At 44.7% G+C, this 25,872-nt stretch overlaps 1 protein-coding gene across 1 annotated transcript in view; it reads left to right on the top strand.

The window, feature by feature from the left end:
• The first annotated feature begins 3,672 nt into the window (after positions 1–3,672).
• Positions 3,673–25,872, top strand: part of SUDS3 (SDS3 homolog, SIN3A corepressor complex component) — a 41,253-nt gene continuing 19,053 nt past the window's right edge. The window contains exons 1-6 of the mRNA XM_012468984.3: positions 3,673–3,814; positions 6,385–6,454; positions 11,205–11,260; positions 12,706–12,777; positions 16,530–16,549; positions 18,086–18,242. Of these exons, the coding sequence (XP_012324407.1) occupies positions 3,673–3,814; positions 6,385–6,454; positions 11,205–11,260; positions 12,706–12,777; positions 16,530–16,549; positions 18,086–18,242 (517 nt within the window). The remainder of the gene's footprint in view (positions 3,815–6,384; positions 6,455–11,204; positions 11,261–12,705; positions 12,778–16,529; positions 16,550–18,085; positions 18,243–25,872) is intronic.

Here is a 25,872-nt window from a genome sequence, read left to right as displayed (position 1 = left end):
TTGATGGGTACAAGGACAAAGCTTTAGAAATTTTCAGTTTGCAGATTTTTATGACAGTAGAAAGTCTGTGGTTGGGGAACCCTATTATTAGCTTAACAAGGTTTCAGCAAACCTGTTCAACATAACCTTTTTCCAGGGCCACAGATATTAATGATTCTACGTGGACGAGTGGCCAAAGGATAATAAGCTTTGACCCAAGTGTAACGTGATAATCAGAGACTGCTCTTGATCCACGCTAAAAGATAGTGCCTGCCAGGGGTGAAAGTGCATTCTGCTAGGACACATTTGTGTTATTTTTGTGAAACTGTATATACTGATCAAATCTACACTGGAAACAGAAAACAGTTTTCCTTACCTTTTTTTTTTTTTTTTTTTTTTGAGACGGAGTCTCGCTCTGTCACCAGGCTGGAGTGCAGTGGCGCTATCTCGGTGCACTGCAACCTCTGCCTCCCAGGTTCAAGCGATTTTCATGCCTCAGCCTCCTGAGTAGCTGGGACTACAGGCGTGCTAATTTTTGTATTTTTAGTAAAGACGGGGTTTCACCATGTTGGCCAGGGTAGTCTCGATCTCTTGACCCCGTGATCCACCCACCTCGGCCTCCCAAAGTGGTGGCATTACATGCGTGAGCCACCGTAGCCAGCCTTTCCTTACTCTTAAACCCCAAGGTCAGTTTATGGACTTTAGAATTTAGTTTGTTATGAATAAATTGTTTCGTTTCAGAAACACATTTTGATCCTAAGTTTTGTCAGATGTATATAGACCTTAGTTCTCAGAGAACCCTCTATCGTTAACTTTTTTTTAGGTGAATTCTCACTATGTCACCCAGGCTGGAGTGAAGTGGTGCAGTCTTGGCTCACTTCAACCTATGCCTTCTGGGTTTGAGCAATTCTCCTGCCTCAGCCTCCTGAGTAACTGGCATTACAGGTGTGTGCCACCATGCCTGGCTAATTTTTGTATTTTTAGTAGAGACATGGTTTCACCATGTTGGCCAGGCTGGTCTTAAACACCTGACCTCAAGTGATCCACCCACCTCAGCCTCCCAAAGTGCTGGGATTACAGGTATGAGCCACCCTGCCCTGCCGATTGTTAACTTTTTAACTCCAGCTGACAAAATGTGTTTGTGTTCTAAACAGTATACATGTTTCTTCTGGTGTTTAAAAATCATATCCCATTCATCACCTGAGGTCAAAGAGTTCAGGACCAGCCTGGCCAACATGGTGAAACCCCGTCTCTATTAAAAATACAAAAATTAGCCTGGTATGGTGGTAAGCACCTGTAATCCCAACTACTTGAGAGGCCGAGGCAGGAGAATTGCTTGAACCTGGAGGGCGGAGGTTGCAGTGAGCCGAGATTGAGCCACTTCACTCCATCCTGGGCGATAGGGCAAAACAACGTATCAAAAAAAAAAAAAAAAAGAGTCATACCCCATTCCAATTGTGATACTCCCCTTTAAAGTTTCAGTTTGGGTGTTAGGGTAGGCAGAGAAGGCCTAGAAGCAAAGAAGTTGTGGAAATGGAGCTGGCATGACTCCAAGTCGAGTTCTGAAGGAGGTGTCTCCTGAGCGGTGAGGCTGAGTACCATTTTGAGAAGAGATATAGAAAAAGATTTCAAGGTGGTAAAACATGGTTTTGTACTTGATTATAGCAACTGTCCAAAATCATATTAAACAACTCTAAAGGTTGGGTAAGACTAAAGTCATAAGAGAATTTTTTTGAGTAGGTCCACCTTCACTAAAGAGCATTTTTTAGTTCTGCAGCTGGCAATCTGGATTAAAAAAATGGGGTAAATTTTCATCACCCAAGTGCTCAGTTGAGTCTATTCATTACATATAAAAAAGAAATGCATGACCATTAACAGATGCTGTTTGCAGTCAAGAAGATAGAAATAAAACAAGCATGATAAAAATCTCAGCGTCTTGAAACCATTTAGCAATGAAATAAACTTAAAAATTATATAAATGAACTCTGATTTCTAAAATCTTTGCTTTTTCTGCACTATGATTATTCTACTGATAGGCATACAAGTTACTCAATATATTTGATTGCAAATAATTTAGATGTGACCCAACAGCACAAAGAAAGAAAATGACTTCATCTTTTGGACAGGAGACAGTTCTGAAATCCTAGTTTATATATAGACGGCAGACCTACGGTGAGATCTGAGAATGATTCTTATTTAGAAGGCGCTTCGGAAGATCTTGGAACTCCTGGAAAGACGTCTTAGGATTCCATTCTGGAAATTCTTTAGTTTTGCTGGGAGAAAAAATCCCTTATAAATAGAGCCAAGATTTTAATTAAAACAAGGTAGTAAATAAATGTCAAAATAAATGGGATGAGAATAACGTTTCATTTTTAGAAGAGTCCATGGGGCCCAATTCTGAGATAAATTTGATCACAAAAGGTCTGAGAATGGGAATATTTGGTTCCACCCTGTTTTTCACATCTGTGTTCATTTTCACTACCGGTTGCCTTTCCTACGGAGCCTCAGATGGAACATAAAAGTGGGTCTACTTTGGAGAAACCATTAAAAACCTTTTTTTTTTTTCCTCGCTGCACACAACTAGACCACGCTGCTCTTAAAGGGACACCTTAAATCTATTCGTTCAGCAAAACTTATAACATAGTGTCCCTCTTCTACGCGGAATCGCACAAATTAATTCTTGCAGATACGCAGCTCTCTTGTTTTTTAAGCTTTCACCTGGGCCTTACTTAGCCAAATTACCTCTGGAGGCAAATTCTCCTCTTCCTCAGTTGAGAGTTCAGAGCAAACTGTTGGATTAGGCAAAACACCTTTAAAAAAATTAATATTCAAGGCAGCTGTATCGTGGAGGGCCTGGGTATCGGAGTCTAAAACGTCAGACTGGACGTTACTATTTTTTTTTTTTAAGGCAAATGACAGCTCGTTTCTCACTCGTAAAACCAGGGGAACATCCTATCGTATAAACCTTACACAAACAGAAAGGATTCCCAAGGACTGTGAAAACACTGTTTTGCTGACCCCAGGAAGGCATATCAGCATCCGTGTCTTTTAGCTCTTAATAACGCTCCAAATAGTCAGAGGAGGAGCCAGGCTGCATGATCACGCACACTTTGGATGTCTAGGTTTCCCGACCTAATAAGAGGACAGTTCGCGTAGTTCCCCTGCTTAAATTAGAGACCACCTCCACCTGCCAAGGGCCCTTCAAACCCTCCTCCCCTAAGTCGCTAACGATCCCCGCTTTTGTTCTGGCTCCAGGCGCCGCCTGGCGGCTGTTTGCGTAAGTCGCCTGCGAGCCTCGGGGTCCTGACCGCTGCTGGGCCTGCCCGAAGATTTGCCTGACTCTAGAGAACCTGCCTCCGCCCCTCCCCCACTATACGTTGAGACTCTTAAGACGGCGATGAAAGGGCTGAGGTTTTGGCGACCGGGGCGTCCAGCGGCCTCTCCACTTCCTCAAGAATGGCGGAGTCAGGCCGTCGTCGGGCAGCTCTCGACCCGGAAGTCGCCCGAGGCGCGAGGCCCCCGTTGCCGAGCGCGGGCGCGGGGGGCGGAGCTCGGCGGAGACGGGGAAGGGGTCGCCGCGGCTCCCGCTCCTCGAGTTGGGGGCTCCCTCGGACGCTGCTAGATAGACGGCGAGTGCCCAGCGCGGGTGGCCGCGGTGTCCCTGGGCCACGCTTAGCCGCGGTCAGAGGCGACATGAGTGCCGCCGGGCTGCTGGCCCCGGCCCCGGCCCCAGCTGGAGCGCCGCCGGCCCCCGAGTACTACCCCGAGGAGGACGAAGAGCTGGAGAGCGCCGAGGACGACGAGCGCAGCTGTCGGGGCCGCGACTCGGACGAAGGTGAGTCCTGCAGCTCGTCGGGCCGCCCGGAGCAGAGGTGGGACCGCTTGGGGAGGGGGTGGGGCTGCTTGGGAGAGGGGCGGGGCGGCCTCCGGGGCCTGGGGCGGCCTCCGGGGCCTAGGGCTGCGTGGAGGGGCCGCTGGGAGTTGCGGGGCTCGGGGAAGTTACCCCCATCCGTGCTAGATTAGCGGGGAAACCTTGAGTGCGTTACACTCGACTGTGATGGGGAGAAGGGACTTAGATGTTGTCACGCTGGGGGTCCCTTAAGACCCTGTCCTCCCTCCCAACCGTCTCTGAACCTCAGATCTTCACTAGTGGGAATGGGAAACTCATCTATTGAATGCACCGAGTGTAGTTCACCCCTTTTTTGTGTCTGAGAGCATCAGAGTCCTAAGTTGTCCCTCCCCACCCCCGAAATGCATAAGCTATACTTTAGGTGGTACAGGCTTGAGAACTCAGGTTGGTTAAAGGAAAGGGACCTAGAACCAGCGAAATACAGGTTTAAATTTTGCTCTGTCACTCAGCTTTGTAAACTTAAGCTTTGCAGCCTCGATTTACCCAGCTGTAATGGAGTTGTTTAATTCCCACGCCTGTCCTGGAAAGCACTTCCTAGGGTCGGTATAAGGATTAAATGACATGCGCATAAAGTGCTTGGCCTTGTGCAGTAAATGTTCTCCCCACCTCCCATCCCCCCCGGAAACAGGTGAGAGACAGAGATTTGCTTAATGGTACCCAGGTGTTACGTTTTCAGTCCGTGCTCTTTACACTGTCATTACAGCGTCTCAGAGTCTTGCTTTTCAAACTGGGCTTTGTAATTTGGCAAGTGTGAGGAACACTATTTTGGAGGGATGGAGGAGGAGGAAGATGATGAATTATGAAAAGTCAAGGGAAAAGAAAGAGGAGATAAAGACCGATATATGAGTCGAATATTTTGGGACAAAATCGGGCCGTGGAGCAAAAGCTAGACCAGCTGTTTGGAATGGGGCATATGTTTTATTCATCTGTGTCTCCGAGTGCCAAGTAATGTGGCTGGCGGAAACTCAGGAAAGGCCTCTTGACTGAAGGCGGGGAGAAGGGTTTGTGGGGATTTCGATCTGCAACAGCCTTACAAAAGACAGCTGCAGATACATGACATCTAAAGTTGAAGGGACTGCATTCGGTTTAACTCCAGCGGAAGACACGCCTTATAGAGATTTCGAATGTGAAGCACTTGCACTGCATCGCATGCCCACGAGGGGGAGTGGTGGAACCAAAATTGAATTTTTTCCTTTCTACTATAGGGGCTATTGAAATTTTGTAGACACTCCAGCCATTAGCTTGTTCTAAGAACAACGTTTAAGATGTTTTGAAACAGTTTTTGTTTGATCATCTGGCTGCCTTCTTTTTCCCTTAAGTTGTAAGTTGGAAAATATTTCAATTATTTGTGACGGATTCCCCTTTTTTATTGTATACAGTTGGCTCTCCATGTCTGTGGTTTCTGCATCTGTGAATTGAACGAAGTGCAGCTCAAAAATATTCAGGAAAAAAAGCTGGATCTGTACTGAACATGTGCAGACTTTTTCTGTTATTCCTAAACAGTACAGTGTAACAACTATTAACACAGTATTTACGTTTTATCAGATATTGTAAGTAATCTTTTTTTTTTTTTTTTGAGATGGAGTCTCTGTCACCCAGGCTGGAGTGCAGTGTCGCGATCTCAGCTCACTGCAACCTCCATCTCCTGGATTCAAGCAATTCTCCTGCCTCAGCCTCCCAGGTAGCTGGGATTACAGATAGCTGCCACACACCTGGCTAATTTGTTTTTTTGTTTGTTTTTGAGATGGAATTTCACTCTTGTTGCTCAGGCTAGAATGTAACAGCGCCATCTCAGCTCACTGCAGTCTCCACCTCCCGGGTTCAAGCGATTCTCTTGCCTCAGCTTCCCGAGTAGCTGGGATCATAGGCGTGCGCCACCACGCCCAGCTGATTTTTTGTCTCTTTAGAAGAGACAGGGTTTCTCCATGTTGATCAGGCTGGTCTCGAACTCCCGACATCAGATGATCCACCTGCCTCTGCCTCCCCAAGTGCTGGGATTACAGGCGTAAGCCACCATGCCTGGCTCTAAATTTTGTGTTTTTAGTAGAGACAGGGTTTTGCCATGTTGGCCAGGCTGATCTCGAACTCCTGGCCTCAAGTGATCTGCCCGCTTTGGCCTTCTAAAGTGCTGGGATTGCAGGCATTAAAGGCAAGCTTTTTGCGTAAATCCGACCATAAGTTGGAAATGGCTTTTTCTTTTCTGAAGTACAGCTGTCCCTTGGTATCCATGGGGGACTGGTTCCAGGACTTCATGTATCCCACATCTGAGGATGCTCAAATTCTTTGCATTGGCCTTCTGTGTCCACAGGTTTCACATCTGCAGATAGGGATGGCAAACTAACTGTATGTAATGTTTTTCATTGATGGCTTTTTACAGGCCTGCATTGAATAGAAATTGATTTTACAGGAGTGTATTAAGTGCATGTTCTGTGTCAGGTGACACAAACTCTGTGAATTATGATTTTAACTAGTCCCTCTTTCCTAACTTTATTCAGACACTGAGGATGCTAGTGAAACTGATCTGGCAAAGCATGATGAAGAAGACTATGTAGAAATGAAGGAACAGTGAGTATGATCTTTCTGTGTCTTTTCTGGAACATAGAATTGACAACAAAATCTTTATATAGGTTGAGCATCCCAAATCTGAAATCTCAAATGCTTCAAAATCTAGAACTTTCTGAATACCAGCATGATGCTCAAAGGAAATGCTCATTGCACTGTTTCAGATTTCAGATTTTTGGATTTGGGGTGCTCAGCTGGTAAGTACATTACAAATAATCCAAAATTTGAAAAAATCCAAAATACTTCTGTTCCTAAGCATTTTAGATAGGGATACTTAATCTGTAGTGACCTTACGTGTATGGTTTTGACCAAAGCACTTCCAAAGACCTTGTATATTTGCAGTTCTCCATTTTAAGTTAATCCCATTTAATCAGTTTTCCCGTTATAAGACTCTGTTGAGTACCCTCTAGAAAAAATCTTGAGGGAAATGGACACAGGGGAGGGAATGAGGCCGTACAAGAGAGGACCTTTTACCACTTACTCCTTTATTTTATTTTATTTTATTTTTTTGAGATAGAGTCTTGCTGTGGCACCAGGCTGGAGTGCAGTGGAATGATCTCCGCTCACTACAACCTTTGCCTCACGGGTTCAAGTGATTCTCCTGCCTCAAACTCCTGAGTAGCTGGGATTACAGGTGTGTGCCACCACGCCCAGCTAATTTTTGTATTTTTAGTAGAGACAGGGTTTCACCATACTGGTCAGGCTGGTCTTGAACTCCTGACCTTGTGATCTGCCTACCTTGGCCTCCCAGAGTGCTGGGATTACAGGCGGGAGCCACCATGCTTGGCCTTTTATTTTTATTTTTTAATGAGAAAACCAGTGCACAGAGAGGGTAATTAGTGTCTTGAAGCAACTGGGTTCTCAGATGAGTGTGAACTCACTGCACTAACATGCTAGACAAGGTGCCAGAGGCCTGGAGAGCTCAGAGAAGCCATGATTGAAAAGCAGGGCTGCTGACTCTTACTTATTTATTTAATTTAGAAGAAAATTTTTTTTTGAGATGGAGTCTCACTCTGTCGCCCAGGTTGGGGCGACCCAGGCTGTGATCTCAGCTCACTGCGACCTCTGCCTCCTGGGTTCAAGCAATTCTCCTGCCTCAGCCTCCTGAGTAGCTGGGATTATAGTCATGTGCCACCACACTCAGCTAATTTTTGTATTTTTAGTAGAGATGGTGTTTCGCCATGTTGGCCAGGCTGATCTCGAACTCCTGACCTCAGGTGATCCACCCGCCTCAACCTCCCAAAGTGTTGGGATTACCAGTGATCCACTGCACCTGGCCGGCTGCTGACTGATAGGCCAGTGCTCTGTCCATGTTTGCACGTGTTCTCACCTAAGCCTTCTCATTGTCTTCAGACAGAGCCACAGTTGAACAGATGCAGAGAAATGAAAATCCCACTCACTTTTAGCATACACCCAGATGGAAGACAGTATAAAGTATATTTAATACGTATTTGTTGAGTGTGTTAGGTTTCTAAAGTTCTTTACCTTTTAACAAGATGATCCACATTCCTTTCCTTTTAGGTCCTTTTTGCAAATGTTTGGTGGCCATCCTGTGGATTCTCATTGTTTTTGCGCTTTGGAACTCAAAGGGGTAATTCAGCTAGGTCTAACCAGTGCTGAATAAAGACCGATTACTCTTTTATTTTGAAACAGAGTCTCACTCTGTCACCCAGGCTATAGTGCAATGGCACGATCTCGGCTCACTGCAACCTCCGCCACCCGGGTTCAGGTGATTGTCATGCCTAAGCCTCCTGAGTAGCTGGAACTGCAGGCATGCATCACCATGCCTGGCTGAGTTTTTTTGTGTGTGTTTTTAGTAGAGACGTGGTTTCACCATGTTGGCCAGACTGGTCTTTGACCTCCTGACCTCAGGTGATCTGCCTGTCTTGGCCTCCCAAAGCGTTGAGATTACAGGCCTGAGCCACTGCGCCCGGCCACTTTTTTCTTGAGACAGGGTCTTGCTTTGTCGCCTGGGCTGGTGTGCGGTGGCACGATAGCAGCTCACTCCAGTCTCAACCTCCGGGGCTCAATCCAATTATTCTCCCACTTCAGCCTTCCAAATAGCTGGGACTATAGGCACGTGCCACCATGCCCAGATGATTTTTAAAGTTTTTAGTAGAGACAAGGTCATGTTACATTGCCCAGGCTGGTCTCAAACTCCTGAGCTAAAGCATTCCTCCTGGTTCGACCTCCCGGAGTGCTAGATTATAAGAATGAGCCAATGTGCTCAGCCTTTTTTTTTTCCTTTTGTTTAACAGATAAGGTCTTGCTCTGTTGCCCAGGCTGGAGTGCAGTGGCACAATCATAGCTTATTGCAGCCTCAGACTCCTGGTGTCAAGTGATCCTCCTGCCTCAGCTTTCCAAGTAGCTAGGACTACAGGCATGTGTCACCATGCCTGGCCTGGCTGATATTTTGATTTTTTGTAAGAGACGGGGTCTTATGATGTTGCCCAGGCTGGTTTCAAACTCCTGCCCTCAAGTGATCCTCCTACCTTGGACTAAAAAGGATTGCTTTAATAATTAATAATTAATATGATCTTTCTCACAGTTTCATTTCTGAAGCTTTGCTTGCTCTTTATTCTCTTCAAGCAAAGAGCTTGATTTAACCTTGGCCATTTGCGAGGTTTTTTTTTACATACCTGTTGTTTTCCTCATGCATGATTTCCATGAATGTGAATTTTTTGCTGCTGTTGATTCTTCAGTCTGTTAGTATTGACAGACTCAGAATTCAGAATATTGGCTGGCACTGTCGAAGTGCTGGAAAATTTAATAGCTTGGGTTTCGAAATACTTGTACGTAGTTTACTCATTTGTTCTCTCTTCTGTACTTGATCGGCTTCAACATTTTGAGATGGTCTTTTAATTGTGTCCCTTAGTATTTTTTTTTTTTTTTGAGATGGAGTCTCGCTTGCTCTGTTGCCCAGGCTGGAGTGTAGTGGTGTGATCCCGGCTCACTGCAACCTCCACCTGCCAGATTCAAGCGATTCTTCTGCCTCAGCCTCCTGATTAGCTGGGATTACAGGCACCCAGCACTGTGTCTGGCTAATTTTTGTGTTTTTTTAGTAGAGATGGGGTTTTACCTTGTTGGCCAGGTTGGTCTCAAACTCCTGACCTAAAGTGATCCACCCGCCTCAGCCTCCTAAAGTGCTGGGATTACAGGCATGAGTCACCTCGCCTGGCCTCTGTTAGTATTTGATGATACAGAAAATAGTTTTGATTAAAATGGAATGTGTTGTATGATTCAGGGTGAACATTGAAAGTACGTAAGAATTTGCCCTAAAAGAGTCAGACATGTGTGAGTCTCAGATTCTGCCTGGTCTCCCACTTAACAGAGAGTTGGGTTGTATTTGCAGCCCTTATTTGAGCACTAAAAAGGTTATCATGCCCACACGCTCACTTTAGCAGCACATATACCAGAAGGTTATTGTGCTTGTTATATGTTGGACAGTGTTCTTTCAGATCACAAATTCTGTTTTTATCACTGTTAAATTGGGGGTGTTTTTCAGGTAGAAGCAAAAATACTTGCTGAGATGTGATTTATATGTGGAATCTACCTTCAAGCCGACTTGCTGAAGTTATGACTGCCTATAATCCATTAGGTGTGAGAGGAAAAAAATAACATTCCAAATGCTTTTGCTTTGTGTGTGCTGTGTATTCTCATCCAGCTGGGGCTGCAAATAAATGCTGCCTTTTAACTTTTGTTTTTGAATTACTATTATTTCTCTGATCCTAAAAGAGTAGTGCTTTAGGGCCGGGCGTGGTGGCTCACGCCTGTAATCCCAGCACTTTGGGAGGCCGAAGCAGGTGGATCACGAGGTCAAGAGATCGAGACCATCCCGGTCAACATGGTGAAACCCCGTCTCTACTAAAAATACAAAAAATTAGCTGGGCATGGTGGCGCGTGCCTGTAATCCCAGCTACTCGGGAGACTGAGGCAGGAGAATTGCCTGAACACAGGAGGCGAAGGTTGCAGTGAGCCGAGATCGCGCCATTGCACTCCAGCCTGGGTAACAAGAGCGAAACTCTGTCTCAAAAAAAAAAAAAAAAAAAAAAGAGTAGTGCTTTAAAAAAATGACATGAAGGTTTATTGACTTAGTTTTTACATAGCTAAGCCTATCTGTTTAGAAAAACATGCTGAAGGCATAATCTTACTCCCTTCTAACTTATAATCTAATTGAAGAGTCGATGTAAGACTTGTGTTTAATGCCATTTCTATGTTGTGTATGTATTATGTTTCTAAATTCAGAAGAAATTGGCATCATACTTTGTTTTTTTGTATGTTCTTGCCTGTTTATCATTGTTACTTATTTATTGAACTCTGCTATCTTCATAGTTGTAAGTTTTAGACAGATTCTTTAAAGGTGGGATAACCTGTGAGAATCTACAAAATTAGAGGGAGGAACACAGGGTTCTCGTTTCTTTCTGATCCCTGTGGCTGCTGGTGCATTTTTTTCTTTTTTAAGACAGGGTTTCACCATTCTGGCCAGGCTGGTCTTGAACTCCTGACCTCAGGTGATCCACCCATCTCGGCCTCCCAAAGTGCTGAGATTACAGGCGTGAGCCACCATGCCCTGCCTGCTGGTGCATTTTAAGCTAGCAAGCCGACTTTAGTTTCCTCTCTTTCCTGAAGGGCATTAATGAACATTAATGACATTCCCTTAACAACCCAGTAATTTCTGTGGGTAGGTTGTTTTGGAATTGAGTATTGAATGTTTTTATCCGGTAGTGTGACTTTACTTTTTTTTTTTTAATAGGATGTATCAGGACAAACTGGCTTCTCTCAAGAGGCAGTTGCAACAACTACAAGAAGGTTGGTGTGATTGAATTCTGCATTTCTAAGTATGCTTCTTAATATTACAAATCCTTGAAATCTGTGTATTTCACTTCTCTAAGGGAGTTATTTAAAACTTGGTCTGGCTGATCTTAACTGTCCAGTACACATTTTGCTGTATTTTGCTGTCAGTAAAGTGGTGATTTTCAAACTCGTTGATTTTGAAAAATTTATTTCCAATATGTATGAGATTCTTTCTTCAAATAAATCTCATTTGAGGCTTTCAGTGGAACACGAATTGAATGCCACTGTGCCTAAAGCTAGATATTTTTAGGAGGGACATTGTTATTAAAGAGTAAAGTTTTACTATTTTTTTCTAAATCAAATGTTAATGACCTATGGATTATTCACATTGTGCTTTCTCCTTTTTGCTTGTTAAATTGAAAGTAGACGGTATTTTGTCAAATGCCAGTGGCTGCTAAAGGCAGTGCAGGATCGGAGTTAAGGTGCAGGCTCTGGAGTTTTGTGAGGGGTTAGAATCCCACTTTCCCTGCTTCTAGCGATGAGACCTTGGGCATGCCACTTTCTCTTGCTTAATCTGTTTTCTGATCTGCAAAATGAAGATAGTAAGAGTAGATGTGATTGTGCACGAGGAGCGTCTAGCACAGCGGTGTGCACATTGTGAGGGCCCGGGGACAGTTAGCTGTGGCAGTGAGCTCTTTGGTTTCATATTGTGGAGTCCCCTTGTCAGTGAAACTGCTTTTTCTGCTATGTGCTTTTATTGCTTGTGAGTGATCCACGCCCTTGGACTAGCCCATGGTCAGGCATTATAATCAGGAAATGCTTCCCTCCACAAGATGGGCCCCTCATAATTAACTGTTTTGTGGGAAGAGCAATGAAATAAATAGTGATTTGGTTAGAATCTCTACCTGATCTGTTTAATATTGTCACTAGCCACATGGGGCTGTTTAAATTTAATTAATAATTCAGTTCTTCAGTTCCACTAGCCACATTTCAAGTGCTAAAATAGCCACAGATGGTTAGTGGCTGCCATATTGGACATTGCAGATATGAAACACTTCTACCATTGCAGAAGGTTCTGTTGTTAATCCTTAACAGCATTGACCTAGACCTTACTGAAGGAGAAGGAACCTTTTCCAGGAAAGGAAGACCCGTTGATTGAGACTGTTGCAGCAACTGATCAGAATAGTGTGGAGATGTTGGCACCTTTCCACTCCCCCTCCCTCACTACAGAACCCTGATCCACTGGGTTGGGTGGACTTTAAATCGGCCCCTAATGGTTTCTGCTCTGTGTCTCGCTTAAGAACCAGAGTTAACTGCTGAGGTGTGGCTTCCTTTGGCTTTTGTTTTCCTTTGGTATTACTGAAACAGTCAGTGTTGATGCGGGAGAATAATTTTAGGAAACAAAATGTAGAGCAGATTGATATTCACAATAACTTTATTTTTTAAATGCTTGAAATCAGGTACATTACAGGAATATCAGAAGAGAATGAAAAAACTAGATCAACAGTACAAAGAGAGGATACGGAATGCAGGTAAGGCTCCTTTAAATGGAAATGAATCATCTTTAAGTGTTCGACCATTTGCTGATCATCAGTGTAAGTTAGCCCTAAGAGCTGTTCTCCAAATTGTATCCCAGATATTCTGTCTGGGAGAGTTTTGCAGAAGAGAGACTTCCAAGCTGCAGTTATGGAAAATGGTTTCATCTTTTGCTTCTGTTGCTTAAGAATGGCCCAGTAGTGTAGGGTGTCCAAGGAGGCTCCTTGCAGTTAGCTTGTTCTCCTTGGCACCCCAAGAGTAGTCTTGCACCCTCTTGCTCATGTCTGCATGGCTGGTCTGAGGTACAGTCAGAAGTGCTGATGAGGAAAAGGATTGTAGGTTGTTTTCGTCCCGTTTTAAGTTTGTTTCTTTTGGAATTCTGTGCCAGGACTGGGGAGAGTCCTCTTGTTGTCCCCCGCCCCCGTATTGTTTTTATAAGAATTTAGAGAAAAGGCACACTTTTGTTTAGTTGTATACAGTAAATGTATTCAGTTAACAAAAATTAATTGAACACCTGCTACATCTAAGCACCGTGATGAATATACAGTCATGTAACACACTGCCTTGACTTTAGGAAACTTGCTGTTTCATCGACAAGATACCACATGTGTAAAGCTAAGGAACGCTTTGAGTTAACCATGCAGAAAGTAAGATGTGACAGCTGTTTAAAGTGTGTAAACATGGATTCCTCAGATTACAGGGAATCTTGTGTATGTGTTGAATTTTTAAAGCTCATCGTCAGCCAGCAGTTTGGGTGCCAGCAGAGTCCTTGTTCCTGCGATGGTAGAAGTAATGATGGGTTTTAAAATGAGGGCTGGGTGCCACTCCTCATGCTGCTGTCGTCTTTCATTCTGGTCCAGTGACTCTCCAACCCTTCATTCTATCTCCTCAGTGAGAAGCTGCCCAGTGTATACCAACAGATAGAAAAGGGGCTGAAGTGTGTGTGGGCACTGCGAAAGTGGAACCCCGGCTGTTAACCCTCTGCCTGTCCGCCTCCTACCTCTCCCTGCTGTACCCCATTCTACTCAGTTCCTGAAGCACTTCCTTGAGATGTCTTGAAAATCCTCAACTGGCTGCTCTTCCTAGACTTCCCCTTTTGCAGATAAAGGAGATGGCATTTGTGGAAGGAGGTGGTCTTATGTTCATTCCTGCCTCCTCACTTTAGATCTGATCTTTTAAGTAGAATATTTGCTCTTGAAACCTCAATTTCCCCATCTGTAAAGGGGAATATTAATACCTCATGGAATTGGCATAAGATGGAAATAAGGAAAGAAAATGGCTGTGAGTCATATTTCTGAAGTTAGAACAGCAGAATGAGTATAGAGTTGTTTTTCTTCATTCTGCTTAAACTCTCACAATCCTGTCCTCGTGTGTTCTTTCTTTTTTTTTTTTTGAGATGGAATCTGTCTCTGTCTCCCAGGCTGGAGAGCAGTTGTGCTATCTCAGCTCACTGCAACCCCTTCCTCCCAGGTTCAAGCAATTCTCCTGTCTCAGCCTCCTGATTAGCTGGGATTACAGGCACCTGCCACCACACCTGGCTAATTTTGTATTTTAGCAAAGACGGGGTTTCACCATGTTGGCCAGGCTGGTCTTGAACTCCTGACCTCAGGTGATCTGCCTGGCTCACTTCAGCCTCCCAAAGTGCTGGTATTACAGGTGTGAGCCAGCATGCCTGGCCCTCCTGTGTTCTTTCACATTTCTCTCCCCTAGATAAAAATGTAGAAGAGCTCCTAAATCAGTCACGACTTGAGCTTTAAAAAGTACATTCTGCAGAGATGAGCCACCTGCTTTAGTGGTGTCTGGCTGCTTTAACTAAAACAACCGGCACCTCTAAGTGCTAATTGTCATTTCGGCTTGTTGGTGCAAGGCATGATTTCTTGGACTGGCACAGGAGTCCAGCTCTCTGGCCTACTTGTGCATGGTACAGGTCTGAAGCTGTTACAGGAATGATCACATTGGGTTGGGTGTGCCTGGGTCCCTATGCCCAGCAATTCCCAGTGCCAAAGTGGGTAGGACTTCTGGGGGCTAAAAAGATGATGAGTGGCTTGTCCCTTTCCTCAGTTGATTTTCTGTCAACAACTATTCATTGACATCTGGGCTCTTAATCTGGGGTTCGTGGAACTGTCAAAATTCTGTGCAGTTTGTGTGAATTTGTATATGTGCTTTTTTCTGGGGACGGGGTTCGTAGCATTTGCCAGGTTTGCCAGGGGGCCCTTGGTAGACTGAGAATAGCATCCCCATGAGTTATTGGTCCACTGAGAATCTTTGTGGACTGTATGCACAGCCCCCTGCTGCCCAGAAAAGAGTAGAAGCCATGGACCAATTTTGCTTCAAGTTGTGAGTTTGTAGACAGGTTTCTACTCTATTGTAAATCTAGGGGTGAGGAAAGCTGCTAGGTAACAGTTTCGAATCATCTGGTACATGGTAGGTGCTAACTTAGTTGTTGAGTGCTGTTAGATAAGGCATCTGAAGGGCATGATGAGTGAAGAGTCATCAGGAAAGGCCTCAGGAGTGGGCTGCATTCAGTCAAGAACTTGGAAATGTGAACAGGAAATCAGAGGGCATTGCAGGGGCAGATATCAGCGTGAGCAGAGCTTGGCGGCCTGACAGTGAAGCTCCAAGAGTGCCTGGAGCCTCTGTTCTGTGGATTCTCTGTGAAGGTCCTTCCTTACTACACATAGCCCTTCATATAGTGTTTTAAAACAGAGGTCTTGGCTGGACACGTTGGCTCACGCCTGTAATCCCAGAACTCTGGGAGGCTGAGGCAGGCAGATCACCCGAGGTCAGGAGTTCGAGACCAGCTTGGTCAACATGGTGAAACCCTGTCTCTACTCAATTAGCCGGGCCTGGTAACATGCACCTGTAATCCCAGCTACTTGGGAGGCTGAGGCAGTAGAACTGCTGGAACCTGGGAGGCAGAGGTTGCTGTGAGCCGCAGTCATGCCACTGCACTCCAGCCTCGGTGACAGAGCGAGACTCTGTCTCAAAAAACCCAAAACCCAAAAAACCAGGGTTCTCCATCTCTCAGGCTGTGGACCACTGGGCTGCATCCCCCCCACCTGCTGTCTGCCCACTTAACCTGCCCCAGTTCGTGGGAGAATTGTCTTCTACCATACTGGTCTCTGGTGCTAAAAATGTTGGGAACCACTGCTTTAAAACATCATATCCACTCTGCTTTTGGAGTAATTGCGTTGTTTCTTTTTGACCCATCCAGCCTTTGTGGGGACCGTGGAGGGTGGACTGAGTGAAAGGAAGGATAACTTTATTTTGCCAGGGTAGTTTGATTTCTGCTGCTCATTTTTTGCCCTCAGGCAGAACTGCCACAGGGCCACTTTTTTTTTTTTTTTTTGAGACCAAGTTTCATTCTGTCATCCAGGCTGGAGTACAGTGGCACAATCTCGGCTCACTGCAACCTCTGCCTCTCAGGTTCAAGTGAGTCTCCTGCCTGCCTCAGCCTCTTGAGTAGTTGAGATTACAGGCGAATGCCACCATGCCCGGCTGATTTTTGTATTTTTAGTAGAGATAGGGTTTTGCCATGTTGGCAGGCTGGCAGGGCCACATTTTAACTACACTTGAGTACTTCCTGCATCCTTTCCCTTCGTGTATATCAACGTTTCACTGATGAAAACATTTGCTCTGTGTAACATGCTTTCAGAAAACAATTACTGCTTCTAAATGAATGCTAACATTGCTGTCTGGAAAGGTGGCACAGCCTAGCAAATCTAATTGCACTTTTTATCTCTTGCAGAACTCTTCCTCCAGCTAGAAGTAAGTACCACGGATCTTCTGGGTTTGCAGGCTCTTTCTGAGACTGGAATCTTGCTGTCCTGATCTGGTGGCCTTTCCTTTTATCACCAAGTAGATAGTTTGGAAGCCTTCACCACTGTTCAGTTTGACTAAAGGACATTTGGTCTCGGTTCAGACATCCTGTCTGTTCACTTGTTGCGCAGCCTCTGCTTATCACAGGGGAATAAGGAGGACTCACCCCTCATTGCTTATTGACTTTTTTTGTTTTTTTTGAGAAGGAGTTTCGCTCTATTGCCCAGGCTGGAGTGCAGTGGCGTGGTCTTGGCTCATCACAACCTCCACCTCCCCGGTGCGATTCTCCTGCCTCAGCTTCCCGAGTAGCTAGGATTACAGGTGCCTGCCACTACACCTGGCTGATTTTTTTTTTGTATTTTTAGTAGAAACAGGGTTTCACCATGTTGGCCAAGCTGGTCTCAAACTCGTAATCCACCTGCCTCAGCCTCCGTGCTGGGATTACAGATGGGAGCCACTGCGCCTGGCTTGCTTATTGACTTTTATCCCGCATTAAAGCTGTTTGGAAGTCTCTAAGTTATAATGGCCTAATAGTTTGATATTGGTCCTTGAAGCAGTTCAGACTCTGAATTGGCTCAACAGTTCTGTTTTACAGCTGCAACTCTCTGGGCCAGTTTAAAAAAAGATGAATTTCTAATTTCTAATTTTTCCTTTCATTCCATGGACATCTGAGTGCTGGTTCTGTGTCAGATTCTGTGCTGTGATACAGACATGAGGGCCTGAATCCTGGATGATGTACTGCTCCCAGGGTGGCTAGCTTGTGTGTGAGGGTTGCTTTTTGAGAAAGTCATGGTTTTCAGTGTCACATTGTTGGAACCTACTTTCCTTAGATCAGTTTGGTGCCCGTAGTCACTCAGCCTGAAGGATACTCAAGTGAGGTACACACATCCTTAGCCCGCTGTAAGCCCAGATGTTGTCACTCACTGCAGTGGCGAGATTTGAAAAGTGGAGGCATATACAACTTTTGTCTTAGTATAGTACCAATATTTGTGTACTTTGGGGTTCAGGCACTTACTAAATGATGTTCCATTCTTTCTTCTTGCTGTATCAAAAATAATAGTAACTTAACGCCATCTTGCCTCAGTATTTTTTAATTATTTTCTGAATATACACACATTTATCTAAAATCTCCTGTTTCCCTTTGAAGCTGTAACTTTATAAGCGATTATTTATCTTTGAGAAGATAAACACATTGACAAATGTGTTTTAGTATAAAATACCAGATGTGCGAGAGAGAAATATATCTGAGTAGCAAGTGAAGTATGCTCAAAAATCAGCAAAAGTCACATGGGTCTGATTTTATGCGTTCATTGGAAAGCTTGCTCTCAGACCTTGTTACTGCAAGTGTGTGTGAGAGTGAAACTGTATTTGTCATGTTTCTAGCAAAGGTGTTTTCTTTGCTGTTGAGGACAGGGCTAGACCTGGAGTTGGAGCCCCTGGCTCCCAGGGCCATGTACTCCCAGCCTGTGTTTCTCTTTTACTTAGACTGAACAAGTGGAACGAAATTACATTAAAGAAAAGAAGGCTGCAGTGAAAGAATTTGAAGACAAGAAGGTTGAGCTGAAAGAGAACCTGATTGCTGAGCTAGAAGAAAAGAAGAAAATGATTGAAAATGAAAAGCTGACAATGGAACTGACTGGAGGTAGGAAAGCCCTGTGGGGTGGGATTCTGGGGCCCCTGAGTGGGGCTGTGAAGGGCTGTTCCAGTTACTTTTGTCTTACCTGTCAAGAGTAGAGCAAGGTGAAGAGTGGGTTTTGACCTCATAGATAGAGTTCCACCTCCCCCTTCTACTGGCTGTGTGACCTTAGTCAGGCTGCTTAACTTCTCTGAGTCTGTTTCCTCCTTTATGAAATGGGGCTGATCATACCCTCTCACAGGATTGTGGTTACACCTATGAGTGCCTAGTACAGTGTCCTGTGCATAACAGGTGTTCAATAGTTGATAGACTTTTAATAGTAATTGCAAGCTCTGACTTATGCTCTACTTAATTTCTGGGTCAGCTGCCATTTATATCTTGGTTGTGTTCCCAAATTGTTTACCCAAGTCCATCTGTGGTGATGGGAATCCCTCGACTTTGTTTTTTTCCAGTCTGCTTTAATTACAGAAGAGGTATTGTCTTCCTTTGACCTAGATGTAAGAACAAAGGCTTTTGGCTATATCCTCTGTGCCATTAGATCTCTTCTGCCAGGTGTTACTGTGAACATTTCAGAAAGACTTGGTACAGTTCCAACAGGATAGCTAAACTTAACTATTTTCCCATAAAGGTAGGAAAGTTACATGAGAGTCAGAACCAATCCCTTTCTAACTTTCTAGGATTTAGTAATCCACATATGGGAACTCAGCAGGTTGTAGGCAGGTTTTAGGGAGAAACAATATGGGCCGACTCTTTCGTTGCCGCATGTAGACTGATGATTCCTTGAAGGATACAGGGAATTGGCTTGAACTAGCTATTTTGGAACTTGGCAAATACTGCAAAGCAAGTCAGTGGTGAGTTTGTTACTTGGATATGGAGGTGGCGTGCCTCTCTGTACATCCCAGAATTAATTAATTAATTAATTTTTGAGATGGAGTCTCACTCTTGTTGCCCAGGCTGGAGTGCAATGGTGTGATCTCTGCTCACCACAACCTCCACCTCCCAGGCTCAGGCGATTCTCCTGCCTCAGCCTCCTGAGTAGCTGGGATTACAGGCATGTGCCACCACACCCGGCTAATTTTTGTATATATTTTTTTTTTTTTTAGTAGAGATGGGGTTTCTCCTTGTTGGTCAAGTTGGTCTCGAACTCTCGACCTCAGGTGATCTGCCTGCCTCGGCCTCCCAAAGTGCTGGGACTACAGGTGTGAGCCACTGCGCCTAGCCACATCCCAAGTTTAACTCTTACAATTATATTAGGAAAGTGCTGGGGCTCTGGTGAGTCTGATTTTAGCAGGGTTCCGTAGGAAATGCATGCAGTGTTTTTGTGGAAGTTTTCAGGGCTGACTTTGAAATTAAAAGTAACCAGTTAAAATCTTTGTTCCCCTCTGTATATTTCTGGTGCTGTGAACCAGCTTCGCCTTCTGATTGACACAGACTTCTTGCTCTAATCCTCATGATACACTGAAGAGAATGTGGTTGTGCCTGAGGTGGGGTCTGACTTGAAAATAGCTTCCTCATAGAAAGACTTGGCAAGAGAAGTGAGCTCCTTGAAGGCCTCTGAAAGCAGCTCAGAAATATTTTTTTGTGAGAATGGATGAAAAACAGCAGCTTCAGGCAGCATAGTCTTGTTCTTGTGGAAGTGCTTATTTAATTAGACCGATAGCACCATGGTACCTTGTCTGGTACCAGTCTCTGTCTGCCAGCTTTTGGACCCGAACACCATTTTCTTTGATAGCAGCTGTAACTGGCATTGATGCTTCATTGCTCTCTGCTAGAGCCACCAGATGTTTGGGAGCCTTCATTAGGCTAGTGGGAAATATTATCTGTTTATAGCTGCTTCCTTCCCATCTGTGGGGAAGGGTATCATTACCTTACCTGTGATTTGGCGTCCTAATTATTGATAAGCAGTAGACATTGTTTGGCCAGGCAGTTTTACAGCCAGACTCTTAACTGGGACAGGAGGCATCCTCAGTGACTGGGACTGAGCTTGACAGAGTAGGAAAGACAAATAAATGCAGGGAAATCATTTGTAATGCAATAAAATAGATTACATAAGTGTTACAAGCTAGCCATGGGCATTAAAAGTACGATGTCCTTCCTCAAGCCATTTGGTACCCTTGGTATGGAAAACACTGCCAAGGTAATGATGGAGTGTTGGAAGACAAGGCACTAGAGCTAGAAGGGTAATTAGCATTTCCACAGATGGTGCGGCTATGGTGTTGAATTAAAGGCTTGATTTCATTCCTCTAATTGAGTGACTTATTTCACCTTTGTGGATTAACGCCCATTATCAGTGTTGCCCAGCTCTGTCCTGAAAATATATTTTCTAAAGTCTCCTTTTTTGGTCCAACATGAACATGTCTTGAAAAGCAAAGTAGGATAAGAGGATGATGAGAAGCTTCAGCCAAATAACCGACTGGAATTGGGTGTATTTAGTGACCTGCTCCCACCATGACTTAAAGCGTTTACAAACCTCCATAGGAATTGGCAGGATGTTGTGTTCACCACCCAAACCTCTTGTGGAAAACTTAGGAAATCTGGGTTGTTGAGGCAGAAATGTATGATTGTACATAGAGAAGCTAGGATGAATTACAGATCAGTGCGTCCCAACTTTAATGTGTATTTAGGTCATTGGTCTAAATAATGTATATTTAGAGGCTTTGGAGTGGAGGCTGAGATCCTGCATTTCTAACCACCTTCCAGGGGCCGCTGATCCTGCTGGCTGGACCACACTTCAGTGGTGAAGTTATAGATACAGTTGCCTGAGGGTGAGCTTTCTCTGAAGTGGAGGCCAAGATTACAAGTAATCCAAGTATTCAATGAGAAGTTAATGAGCTTTAAAATGTGGGAGCTTTACCATTTTTAATGTGTTTTTCTTTCTCTCATTCTTCTCTCCTTTCTTCCTGTAGCTCACTCCCTGCTCCTTCCTTTTCTTTTATAAGTTCTTGGTCACCATGGGCATCTTCCAATCCTTAGGCCCCTGTGGAAGCTGCTTATGACCTTAGTAAAGAATGTGAATTTCCTTTAAAAGATGGTGGCTTCATAGCTAGTACCATGAGTCATTACAATGTCAAGATAAAACTCTATTTCCCAAGCACTTACGCTGAACCAAGCATTACATACAAATGTTAGAGCCAATTTTGCAGGCTGATGGACCTGGGCTGCATCCTGGCACTGTCACAAATTTAATTCTGAGGTGATGTGGGGTTTTCTCATTTGGCAAGGGGATGATAGAATCCGTTGCAGAGGGTTGATGTGACGATAAGATGACATAATGCTGGCCGGGCACGGTGGCTCACGCCTGTAATCCCAGCACTTTGGGAGGCCGAGGCGGGTGGATCACGAGGTCAAGAGATTGAGACCATCCTGGTCAATACGGTGAAACCCCGTCTCCACTAATACAAAAAAAATTAGCTGGGCATGGTGGCGCGTGCCTGTAGTCCCAGCTACTCAGGAGGCTGAGGCAGGAGAATTGCCTGAACCCAGGAGGCAGAGGTTGCGGTGAGCCGAGATCGCGCCATTGCACTCCAGCCTGGGTAACAAGAGTTAAACTCCGTCTAAAAAAAAAAAAAAAAAAAAGATGACATAATGCCTATAAGTTGCTTCAAAGAGTAGCTGGTTCACAGTGTGAACTCTCAGGGATTGGGAAGTTGTAACCTCACTGACTTCCTGCCACTCCCTTTGGCCTGGGGGATATCGCTTCTGATTTTACAAATGGCAAAGGTGGCTCAGAGAAGTGGAGCCATTGGCTCAAAGTCCCTCAGTGAGATAGTGGTTAAGCCAGTGTGTGTCTGCCTTCAAGCATTTTCTCTTCACCGCCATTACTACTGACTCTGCAAATACCATAGACACATGTGGTAGCACTAAGTAACTCACAAAATGAGGCTAATGGATAAAGTCTGTGTCTTCTAGGAGGTTGTTTTCTGGTAGTTAGAAAGCTAACACAGCTTCCTTGGCTTCCCCAAGGTAATGTGGTGTTGAGATGGAGGGCCCCTAAATAAAGGTAACAATTCGACAGGCTCACTTTTTACTCATTTATTTATTTAAAGACAGGGTCTCACTCTAGTCGCTCAGGCTGGAGTGCAGTGGTGCCATCACAGCTCACTGCAGCTCACCTGCCCGGGCTCAAATGATTCTCCCACCTCAGCCTCCGGAATAGCTGGGACCACAGGCATGTGCCACCTTGCCTGGCTCATTTTTGTATTTTTTGTAGAGGCGGGGTTTCGCCATGTTGCCCAGGCTGGTCTTGAATTCCTAGGCTCAAGTGATCTACCCACCTTGGTCTCCCAAAGGAGATTATAGGCGTGAGCTACCACGTCTGGCTTTTTTACTCATTTTAAAACCCTAAGATATATGTGGTTGTACTACTATAGGAGCAGTAAGTTTCACACATATGCAATAGATGCTAATGAGTAGCTACTTGTGTGTCAAGACAAGGGGAAGAGACCCCACACAGGTATCTGGGGAAGGAGAATGGAAGCAGTGACCTGGAGTTTGGGTGGACTGGGCTTGTCCTCAGGATGTTCTTTCCTGCTGCTGACATGGAATCAGGTTTTTTAATGTGCTTGAGGGTGCAGAAAGGAGGGCTCGATTGGCTCATTGTTTATTGCCCTCTTTTAATAATGGGCACCTTTGGCTTTAAGAAGATTGGTCCCTTTATTCCTACTCTGATTTGGCCTCCAAAGACCTAACATTGATTCTTTTTTTTTTTTTTTTTTTTTTGAGACGGAGTCGAGCCCTGTCACCCAGGCTGTAGTGCTGTGGTGTGGTCTCAGCTCACTGCCACACTGCAACCTCTGCCTCCTAGGTTCAAGCGATTCTCCTGCCACAGCCTCCCAATTAGCTGAGACTACAGGCACATATCACCGCACCTGGCTAATTTTGGTACTTTTAGTAGAGGCGGAGTTTTACCATGTTGGCTACGCTGGTCTGGAACTCCTGACCTCAGGTGATCTGCCCGCCTCAGCCTCCCAAAGTGCTGGGATTACAGATGTGAGCTACTGCGCCCAGCCCTAACATTCATTCTTATTCCCCTCCCTGACAATCCGTAGGCACTCTTCTGTTACTACTGCAGCATTAATTTGTGTCAACACTGATGGTGCCCTCCATCCTGCTAGAGAAGGGTGTGGGGCATGCTAGGATTGTTCTGGGCCTCTAGTCTAGCCCCATGGATTCCTGTCCTGGTTTGGAGGTAGTTGCCAGTCTGCTACAGTGTTTACTCTGCAGTGGCTTTTCTTTCTGCCACTTAGATCCCATTTCTTTTTTAAGAAAATTTCCTTTTTAAATTTAAAATAAACTTAATTTTTTGAGACAGGGTCTTGCTCTGTCACCCAGGTTGGTATGCAGTGGCACCATCTCAGCTCACTGCAACCTTTGCCTCCTGTGTGCAAGTGATCCTCCCAACTCAGCCTCCCAAGTAGCTGGGACTATAGGCATGTGCCACCTAGTCCAGCTAGGTTTTCATATTTTTGTGTGGAGATGAGGTTTTGCTCTGTTGCCCAGGCTGGTCTTGAACTCTTGGGCTCAAGCGATCCACCTTCCTTGGCCTCCCAAAGTGCTGGGATTATAGGTGTCAGCTACTGCACCCAGTCTTATATCCCATTTTTAAAGGATGCCCCTTCTAATCACTGTGATTAATATTTTTTCCATGAGATAAATATGAGCTTGTTTTAATAGTTAAAGTATGTTAAATTGGAGCTTTTGCTGCAGTTGTACACTGTAGGCAGGTAAGGCTGTTGGAATGAATGAACAGGCCTAGAGAAGTGCAGAACAAAAGGCCAGCCAGTAAACTGGTAATTGTATGTAAATTGCAGTTAATTAATTTATCAGGATATCTCTCCATAGGGACTGTGCTCTAATGACTCTACCTAACCTTGTTTCAACCTGAGCTCCCATTTTTAAGATGTCGGAACCAGTGCTCCCAGTGGTGGGTGGGGTGTGCCTGCATTCATCAGGTTTCCTAGTGAGTAGAGCGGGAGGATTGGCACTATTAAAGGTCATATTGCAGGGTGGCTTGGAGAGGAGTTGCATGCCTAGTCTTGTTACTTGTTTGGTATTTTCTCTCACACTCTCCCGAGTCTGCTTTAAATACTAGATGTTTAATGATATAAATGGTTTCCCCACTGGAGCAAACCTGTGAAGAGACCTCTGGATCAGAGAGTTTCTAATTTCAGCCAGTTAGAGTTTTTCTGTGGTTGCTGCATGATAACTGAGAGGAAGACTGACTGACTCCCTGCTTAGGTGTCTTCTCCAGGGTTGTCACCCTCCAGGGTCTGAGCTTCAGTTCTGAAAGTTTGATTTTTGTCAGTGTAGCCAGATTGAGCGCAATTGGAACTTTTAGGGGCCAAACTCATAGGACACCAGTGGCAAAATTCAGGATGCCAGCTTGTTGCTTGCAGTGAGAAATAGAACTTCCAGGCACACTCAGACCAAGGTTGTCAGGCCCCATTCTTCTATGAAAAATCCACCTTAGAAGCCAACTAGGCATATCTGGCTGGCATTGGAGCAAGGTGACTTAAGTGGATACTCTTATTATGTCTGTTGGGGCTGTGATACATGTTGATCATGTCCTTAAATCCTGTCTTCCACCTGGGCCATTGGCCAGGACTGCTCCCTTCTGTCTCCTCTTTCCTAGGTGGAGATGGAGACATGCTGATAAGTTTTAGGGGCTTCTCCAGAGTCCCTTCCTTCTGCAGAGTAGTCTTTTGGATAAAATTAATCAGGTTGTTGCTGTGACCAGGCTAACAAAATAGATTGTTTTTCACCATTTCATAAGAATTTGATTATATTGTTTGGTTTGTAAGTGATAGTTACGATTTTCAGAGTTCATTGGCTGTGATTGGCCTTCACTTGGCTTTCATCCATCATGCATTGTCCACCTTCCCCACTCCCCAGTCTTGGCAGCCTGTGGAGCAGAGCGCGCTCAGCCATTCTCTTTGGTGGTCAGAACATTCCATCACGTTCACGGGCTATGTGCTTTTTCTTTGGTGCTTTCTTGGGCTGGGTGAACTCCCTTTACACTTTGTTTTCCAAATTAGGTGTCAGTGTTGCACAGCCTCACAGCTGACACCAGCTGCTTTCAGCTGTGTAACTTCTTTTCAGGTCTTTGTGCCTTGAGTTTTAAAAAGGATCTTTGTATAGGTTTTTCCTGCCTGAAAATATAATGACAAAAACTAGCATTGATAGCACTCCCGTTATGCCAGGCACTGTGCTAAGGCTTCACATGTATCATCATGTGTAACCCTCACAACACACAGTGGGGGAGGCATTATTGATGTTTCTATTCTCTAGACGAGGAAACTTGAGACATAGAGTGCTTACAAACCTGCCTTAGGTCACACAGCCGCTGCAGGGATTCAGACCCATGTTTGTGTGACACGAACTAACTGGAGAAGGGTGCCACCTCAGCATAGGGTAGGAGATTTCTTTTAGGGAGAAGCCTTTGCCACTTGTTTCTGGGGGAGGGTGTGTGTGTGTGTGTTTATACTTCTAAGTACACTTTTATGAATATTCATTAATTAGGTCTTTGGCTGTTATTTTACCTCTGTTCCATTCATAGGAAACACATTTTAATACTGCCCATTTCTCTTAAGAGCAACATGCAGAAGCCTTTTTTTTTTTTTTTTGAATTTCTGTAGCA

This window comes from Aotus nancymaae, unplaced genomic scaffold (assembly GCF_030222135.1).
Source record: "Aotus nancymaae isolate 86718 unplaced genomic scaffold, 86718_ANA_hifiasm-v0.15.2.pri h1tg000021l, whole genome shotgun sequence".
Lineage (NCBI taxonomy): Eukaryota > Metazoa > Chordata > Mammalia > Primates > Aotidae > Aotus > Aotus nancymaae.
This window is presented reverse-complemented; position numbering and strand designations above follow the sequence as displayed.